This window comes from Nerophis lumbriciformis, linkage group LG15 (assembly GCF_033978685.3).
Source record: "Nerophis lumbriciformis linkage group LG15, RoL_Nlum_v2.1, whole genome shotgun sequence".
Classification (NCBI taxonomy): domain Eukaryota; kingdom Metazoa; phylum Chordata; class Actinopteri; order Syngnathiformes; family Syngnathidae; genus Nerophis; species Nerophis lumbriciformis.
In genome coordinates, this window is record NC_084562.2 from 17,801,977 (window position 1) to 17,811,007 (window position 9,031).

The 9,031-nt window shown below is 38.0% G+C and overlaps 1 protein-coding gene across 1 annotated transcript; it reads left to right on the plus strand.

Annotated features, from left to right (window-relative positions):
* On the plus strand, positions 1–3,489 carry LOC133616199 (immunoglobulin superfamily containing leucine-rich repeat protein 2-like). The gene has a single exon (XM_061975357.2). It carries the CDS (start codon positions 1–3, stop codon positions 2,032–2,034), a length of 2,034 nt encoding a protein of 677 aa, XP_061831341.1. The 3' UTR covers positions 2,035–3,489.
* The last annotated feature ends 5,542 nt before the right edge of the window (positions 3,490–9,031 follow it).

Genomic DNA, 9,031 nt, shown 5'->3' on the forward strand with positions numbered 1-9,031 from the left:
ATGTCCGCCAGAGAATCCCTGTTGTTTTTGACGGTGGTGAGTTCTACTATCATCAGCGCCTCACTGGAATGCCCGCCGCTTTGCACCTGCTCTATCAAATATAGACGCCATTTTGCTGAATGCTCCTACAAAGACTTGGCCACAATCCCATCCGACCTGCCACACAATGTCGCCACTCTCAGTCTCTCGGCAAACAAGATCCGTACGGTACCACGAGGCGTTTTTGCCAACGTTACCCGGATGATGTCACTGTGGATGGCCCACAACGAAATCGTCTCTATCGAGCCAGGAAGCGTCTCGTCTCTGGTTCATCTGCGCAACTTTGACGTCAGCCATAACAAGATAGCCGACTTTCCATGGGGCGATCTGCAGAATCTGACTCGGCTGCAGCTGCTGAAGATGAACCACAATGAAATGGCCAGCCTTCCTAGCGACGCCTTGGCGAACCTCAAAGACCTGAGGTCCCTCCATCTCAACAACAACAAACTTCTGACTATATCAGAGGGGACGTTCGACTCCTTGACTTCTCTGTCCCATTTGCAGCTCTTCAACAATCCTTTTGCGTGCACTTGTACACTCAGCTGGTTCAGAGATTGGTTCTTGACCTCCACCCTCTCCTTCCCCAAAATGAACCTAATGACTTGTGCTACTCCAAAGGAACTTAAAGGAGAGATGATTGTGAACTTAGCTGAGTCCAAATGCGCTCAGCCGACCGTCACAATCAGGACTCAGCCACATGTTGGCGACACAACTTTGTATGAGGGCGATGCTTTGGTCTTAACTTGTGACTTCAAAGGCAACCCGACGCCATTGGTCATGTGGAGTATTCGCAGTCACCCGAAAGAACCTCATCACTCCTTCTTGTCCAATAGTCCGGTCCAAATCTATCACAATGGAACCGTCATCATCTCACATCTCAGCAAGGATGACAGCGGCAACTACAGCTGCTCTGCCTCCAACAAGTTTGGTACGGCGATTGACTCACTCTTAGTCAAAGTGTCATCAGGGCCAACGTCTGTAGCTATGACCGATACAACCCAACAACCGGTCGTAACTGAAACATCTGTGTTTGATTCCGTAGCTGAGAGAAAAGAAGTCTTGCTTACCTCCTTTCCAACCGCAGAGATCACCCCTCAGTATTTTGAGGAGTCGATAGGTGCGACCAAATGCGGCTTGACTGGTAAAACGAGACATGTTTCAAACCATGTCTTCAATCGGAGCTTGGATGACACGACTCAGCACGTGTTTGACTTTGGCGTCATTGCGCTGGGGGTGTCAGAAACGGAGGTCACCGTAAAACTCAACCCTCTTCTAATACCCAGAGACAGTAACTGGACTATCGCGGTCTCACCAGATAGTCCTCACAATGTCAGCCAAAAGCCTCACAGGCTTCAAGAGAACTCTGAAGAATCCCGTTCAAGAGGGTTGTATCTGTGTGTCACCGCTGACCGCAAACACTCGCCTGTGCTGTGGTCCCAGATTAAAGAGGGCGTCAACACCTACCTACTCAGTGGTCTACGACCAGGTACAAACTACTCCCTGTGTCTGACCTACAAAGGGGAGGACTGTGAGGTTCAAGTGCTCTTCGCCACCAGAAGAAAAGTCCCTAACCTGATCATCATAATCACAGTCAGTATTTGCCTTCTGACCGTGTCAACCGTCCCCCTACTTGGAGCCACATGTTTCCACTTGGTGTACAAATATCGCAGCAAGACGTACAAGCTGATCATGAAGGCCAGAGACCAGTACCAGACGGAAAGGACGCTTGCCACTAACGTTAACGTCCACGCACTTCTAACCGAGTCTCAGGGGGACGTGACCATCAGTCAGCTGGATGAGAGTGGAGATGCAGAGAAGGAGGCGGACACGGAAGAAAGCATAGTGACCGAGACTCAGTCCAGAGGGAATTTGGACGACTGCGAGGTCGGATCGGAGTTCAGCGAGGGGCTTCCTTTGGGGGCTGAAGCAGTCAATATCTCCAGCAATGACAACTATGTGCAGTACATCAGTGACTGTGAACCGGATGTAGCATAAAATAACCTTGTTGCACTTTTAAGCTGACATTGTGCTTAGTGCCAGTGGTGTGTCGTGTTATTTAGGGATGGGTATCGAATTCTGTAGTTTTACAGATACCAATCGACGTCCGTTGTTACTACTGTGTACAGATGAAAGTAAAATCAAACAGTACCATAGTTCGATGCCTCCGTTGCACAAGGCGTCACGTCAGACACAAGCCGACTGCGACACAATTTGAACTGCCAACAAAGCAAGAAGAAGGCACTGGAAAGTACAGTAAGGCTCCGTTTTTTCAAAATGCACTAGCTCAATGCTAATTTATATTAGATTTGCTGTAGACGTGCTACTGATTAACATTAGCAATTTTACATGGCGATTTCAACACCTCAAAATCAGTTAATGGAAACTGCAACTAAGATGCGCGCTACAATCAAACAGCTGTAAGTATAATACTTAACCGTATAACCACTTTGTAGGGCTCAACAAAAGACACAAATGGCTCATTCAACATGATGGCAAAGACTACTTCTTGGTGAAGGTAACACACTGCCATCTAATGTCTTGAAATGGCAACTGCATGCAAGGTCCACAATATAATGCAGTAAAGTATTTGCAAATGAGACACAAAAGTGTAAGAGAACAAGATGATGATTTGCCAGCAGAGCTCAGTGTTAAATGTTAAATAAATACAACATTTGATTTATTTATATACAAAGGTACAGAAAATTGGTGGTGCTGAGAACTTTTATTGACTCCCAAGTACCAGGAATTAGGGTCAGATTGATTCAAAGGTGAAAGGTACTCATGGCTAGTCTTATGTTGACATACTCCAGTCAGATACGCACAATCACTTACCTACTCATTAACTCATTACCTAACCAGCTAACTTATCAACCCGACGGTGATGAATGTCGCAGACGGTGCATTAATTCTGCACAATAACTTGAAATCACTATTTTGTCGCTATTTTGGGGCATTAAGACTTTGCTGCTCATTGGTTTTCTAATTGATTGCCTCAAATCTGTCCAAGATCTTGTCAGCGCCAACTCAAAGGGGACCTATGATGATTCTGATCCACATTCAAATCACTTTCTTGAAGTCTAAAAGTATCGGATATGCTTTGGTGTCAATTTTGCTCCAGAGTCACATATTTATAACCGTCTTTCTGCAATTGTCGTTTTGTGTTTGGAGCCATTCCCTTTAGATTGCAAATTAAGTCCGGCCTGACCATCTCCAAAAGTAACTATTTTAGCAGTCGACTAATCAAAAAAACATGTCGGCTAATCATTAAAGTAATTGCTGAATCCAGCTTTTTACTTACTGGTCCATGTTGACAAAACAGTCCCGTGTAAAATATCGGGGACAAACAAACACGGATGTATTATTTTATAGACATCAGAGGAGGCGCGAGGGCGTGAAACGAGAAGAAAAAAAATAATCCTTTGACTCGTCGACTAATTGGAAAATAGTTGACTGACTAGTAAACAAATTAGAAAAGTAATTGTTTGACTGGTCGGCTAATCAAAAGAAAAATGCAGATTTAGTCGACTAATCGGAAAAAATAATCGTTTGACTAGTCGACTAATCTGCAAAAAAGTTTGACTAGTCGACTAATCTGGAAAATAATCATTTGACTTGTTGACTATTCTGAAATATAATCGTTGGATTAGTCGGCTAATCAAAAAAATAATTGTTTGACTCGTCGACTAATCCGAAAAAAAGTTTGACTCGTCAACTCATCGGAAAAAAGGTTTGACCAGTCAACAAGTCTGAAAAATAATAATTTGACTAGTCGGATAATCAAAAAGATTATTGTTTGACTCGTCGACTAATAATAAAAAAGTTTGACTAATCGGAAAAATAATCATTTCACTTGACGATAATCTGAAATATAATCGTTTGACTCGTCGGCTAATCAAAAAATAAATTTCTGAATATACAACTAATCAGAAAAATTATTGTTTGACTAGTCGACTAATCGAAGAAAGGGGTTTGACCAGTCAACTAGTTTGAAAACTAATCATTTGACTAGTCGTCTAATCAAAAAAAGTATTGTTTGACTAGTCGACTAATCTGAAAAATAATCATATGACATGTCGACTAATCAAAAAAAAAATTGCTGAATCCAGCTTTTTACTTACTGGTCCATTTTGACAAAACAGTCCCGTGTAAAATGTCGTGGACAAACAAACACGGATGTATTATTTTATAGACATCAGAGGAGGCGCGAGGGCGTGAAACGAGAAAGAAAAAAATAATCTTTTGACTCGTCGACTAATCAGAAAATAGTTTTCTGACTAGTAAACAAATTAGAAAAGTAATTGTTTGACTGGTCGGCTAATCAAAAGAAAAATGCTGATTTAGTCGACTAATCGGAAAAAATAATCGTTTGACTAGTTGACTAATCTGAAAAAAGTTTGACTAGTCGACTAATCTGGAAAATAATGATTTGACTTGTTGACTATTCTGAAATATAATTGTTGGACTAGTCGGCTAATCAAAAAAAAAATTGTTTGACTCGTCGACGAATCGGAAAAAAAGTTTGACTAGTCGACTAATCGGAGAAAAGGTTTGACCAGTCAACTAGTTTGAAAAATAATAATTTGACTAGTCGGCTAATCAAAGAGATAATTGTTTGACTAGTCGACTAATCGTAAAAAAGTTTGACTCGTCGACTATTCGGAAAAATAATGTCACTTGTCGACTAATCTGAAATAAAATCATTTGACTCGTCGGCTAATCAAAAATTACATTTCTGAATATACAACTAATCAAAAAATTTTCTGTTTGACTAGTCGACTAATCGAAGAAAGGGGTTTGACCAGTCAACTAGTCTGAAAAATAATCATTTGACTAGTCGTCTAATCAAAAAAAGTATTGCTTGACTAGTCAACTAATCTGAAAAATAATCATATGACATGTCGGCTAATCAAAATAATTTTTGCAGAATCCAGCTTTTTACTTACTGGTCCATGTTGACAAAACAGTCCCGTGTAAAATGTCGTGGACAAACAAACACGGATGTATTATTTTATAGACATCAGAGGAGGCGCGAGGGCGTGAAACGAGAAGGAAAAAAATAATCCTTTGACTTGTCGACTAATCAGAAAATAGTTTTCTGACTAGTAAACTAATTAGAAAAGTAATTGTTTGACTGGTCGGCTAATCAAAAGAAAAATGCTGATTTAGTCGACTAATCGGAAAAAATAATCGTTTGACTAGTTGACTAATCTGAAAAAATGTTTGACTAGTCGACTAATCTGGAAAATAATCATTTGACTTGTTGACTAACCTGAAATATAATCGTTGGAACTAGTCGGCTAATCAAAAAAATAATTTTTTGACTCGTCGACTAATCGGGAAAAAAGTTTGACTAGTCGACTAATCGTAAAAAAGTTTGACTAGTCGACTAATTGGAAAAATAATAATTTCACTTGTCAACTAATCTGAAAAATAATCATATGACATGTCAGCTAATAAAAAAAAAAAAATTGCTGAATCCAGCTTTTTACTTACTGGTCCATGTTGACAAAACAGTCCCGTGTAAAATGTCGTGGACAAACAAACACGGATGTATTATTTTATAGACATCAGAGGAGGCGCGAGGGCGTTAAACGAGAAGGAAAAAAATAATCTTTTGACTCGTCGACTAATCAGAAAATAGTTTTCTGACTAATAAACAAATTAGAAAAGTAATTGTTTGACTGGTCGGCTGATCAAAAGAAAAATGCTGATTCATCTGAAAAAAAGTTTGACTAGTCACCTAATCTGGAACATAATCATTTGACTTGTTGACTATTCTGAAATATAATCGTTGGACTAGTCGGCTAATCAAAAAAATAATTGTTTGACTCGTGGACTAATCGGGGAAAAATTTGACTCGTCGACTAATCGAAGAAAAGGTTTGACCAGTCAACTAGTCTGAAAAATAATCATTTGACTAGTCGGCTAATCAAAAAGATTATTGTTTGACTAGTCGACTAATCGTAACAAAGTTTGACTAGTCGACTAATTGGAAAAATAATAATTTCACATGTCGACTAATCTGAAATATAATTATTTGACTCGTCGGCTAATCAAAAAATACATTTCTGAATACACAACTAATCAAAAAAAATGTTGTTCGACTAGTCGACTAATTGAAGAAAGGGGTTTGACCAGTCAACTAGTCTGAAAACTAATCATTTGACTAGTTGTCTAATCAAAAAAAAAATTGCTGAATCCAGCTTTTTACTTACTGGTCCATTTTGACAAAACAGTCCCGTGTAAAATGTCGTGAACAAACAAACACGGATGTATTATTTTATAGACATCAGAGGAGGCGCGAGGGCGTGAAACGAGAAGGAAAAAAATAATCCTTTGACTCGTCGACTAATTGGAAAATAGTTGACTGACTAGTAAACAAATTAGAAAAGTAATTGTTTGACTGGTCGGCTAATCAAAAGAAAAATGCTGATTCACCTGAAAAAAAGTTTGACTAGTCGCCTAATCTGGAAAATAATAATGTGACTTGTTGACTATTCTGAAATATAATTGTTGGACTAGTCGGCTAATCAAAAAAAATAATTGTTTGACTCGTCAACGAATCGGAAAAAAAGTTTGACTCGTCGACTAATCGGAGAAAAGGTTTGACCGGTCAACTAGTTTGAAAAATAATAATTTGACTAGTCGGCTAATCAAAGAGATTATTGTTTGACTAGTCGACTAATCGTAACAAAGTTTGACTAGTCGACTAATCGGAAAAATAATAATTTCACTTGTCGACTAATCTGAAATATAATCATTTGACTCGTCGGCTAATCAAAAATTACATTTCTGAATATACAACTAATCAAAAATGTTTCTGTTTGACTAGTCGACTAATCGAAGAAAGGGGTTTGACCAGTCAACTAGTCTGAAAAATAATCATTTGACTAGTCGTCTAATCAAAAAAAGTATTGCTTGACTAGTCGACTAATCTGAAAAATAATCATATGACATGTCGGCTAATCAACATTTTTTTTGCAGAATCCAGCTTTTTACTTACTGGTCCATGTTGACAAAACAGTCCCTTGTAAAATGTCATGGACAAACAAAGACAGAAGTATTTATTTTATAGACATCAGAGGAGGCGCGAGGGTGTGAAACGAGAAGGAAAAAAATAATCCTTTGACTCGTCGACTAATCAGAAAATAGTTTTCTGACTAGTAAACAAATTAGAAAAGTAATTGTTTGACTGGTCGGCTAATCAAAAGAAAAATGCTGATTTAGTCGACTAATCTGTAAAAATAATCGTTTGACTAGTCGACTAATCCGAAAAAAAGTTTGACGAGTCGACTAATCTGGAAAATAATCATTTGATTTATTGACTAATCTGAAATATAATCGTTGCACGAGTCAGTTAGTCAAAAAAATAATAATTTGACCTGTCGACTAATCTGAAATATAATCGTTTGACTAGTCAGTTAATCAAAAAATACATTTCTGAATATTCAACTAATCAAAAAAATAATTTTTTGACTAGTCGACCAATCGAATAAAAGGTTTGATAAGTCAACTAGTCTGAAAAATAATCATTGACCAGTCGGCTAATCAAAAAAATAATTGCCAACTTGTCGACTAATCTGAAAAAAAAAAAAAAATACTATTTGACTAATCTGAAAAATAATCATACGACATGTCGGCTAATCAAAAAAGTAATTGCTGAATCCAGCTTTTTACTTACTGGTCCATGTTGACAAAATAGTCCTGTGTAAAATATCGCGGACAAACAAAGACAGAAGTATTTATTTTATAGACATCAGAGGAGGCGCGAGGGCGTGAAATGAGAAGGAAAAAAATAATTGTTTGACCCGTCGACTAATCGGAAAATAGTTGTCTGACGAGTAGAGAAATCGGAAAAGTAATTGTTTGACTGGTCTGCTAATCAAAAAAATAATAATCGTTTGATGAGTCAACTAATTGGAAAAAAACGTTTTACCAGTCGACTAATCTGAAAAATAATAATTCGACTTGTCGACTAATCTGAAAAATAATCATTTGACTTGTCGACTAATCTGAAAAATAATCTTTTGACTTGTCGACTAATCTGAAATATAATCGTTTGACTAGTCAACTAATTGAAAAAAAATATTGTTTGACTAGTCGACTAACCGAAGAAAAAGTTTGACCAGTCAACTAGTCTGAAAAATAATAAATCGACTACTCGGCTAATCAAAAAAAAAAAATAGCTGACTAGTTGACTAATCTGAAAAATATTCATATGACATGTCGGCTAATCAAAAAAAAAATTGCTACTTACTGGTCCATGTTGACAAAACAGTCCCGTGTAAAATGTCGTGGACAAACTAACTCAGAAGTATTTCTTTCATGGACATCAGAGCAGGTGGGAGGGCATGAAACGAGAAGGAATAACAGCAGATACTAGAAATAACCCTCCCCCGACACTTTGGCATTGTTTAATAACTTTGTAACAACATTTATAAGTCAGAGAAGAGGAAAATGATCAAAGATCCCCTTTGGACAATATGGAATGTATCTTTCCTTCAGTCTCAGTTCAACAGCCAGCAGATCATTTCTTCTCGCTCAAGGCTTACGTAAGAAGAAATTTGGCGGGGTCAAAAACAAGAAATATCGACAGTCGCGTTGCAAAATGCAGCACTTGCTAAATATAGCTCTGATATTAGCAAATGGGGGAAAAAACCTCCATAAATAAAAGTGCGAACGTTGGCGAAATAACACTTATTAATTATACAGTATATAATGTAGCCTATGGCAGTGATTCTCAATCTGTGGTCCGCCGAAGAATGGCTTAAAGGACAGTGTTGTATTTTGCTATATTTATACAGTGTTACTGTTCGAACTGTGTAATGTTACCAAATGATTAGATCTAGAGTACAGGCCAAAAGTTTGGACACACCTTCTCATTCAATGCATTTTCCTTATTTTCATGACTATTTAGATTGTAGATTGTCACGGAAGGCATCAAAACTATGAACGAACACATGTGGAGTTATATGTGGGGCTGCATAGCTCG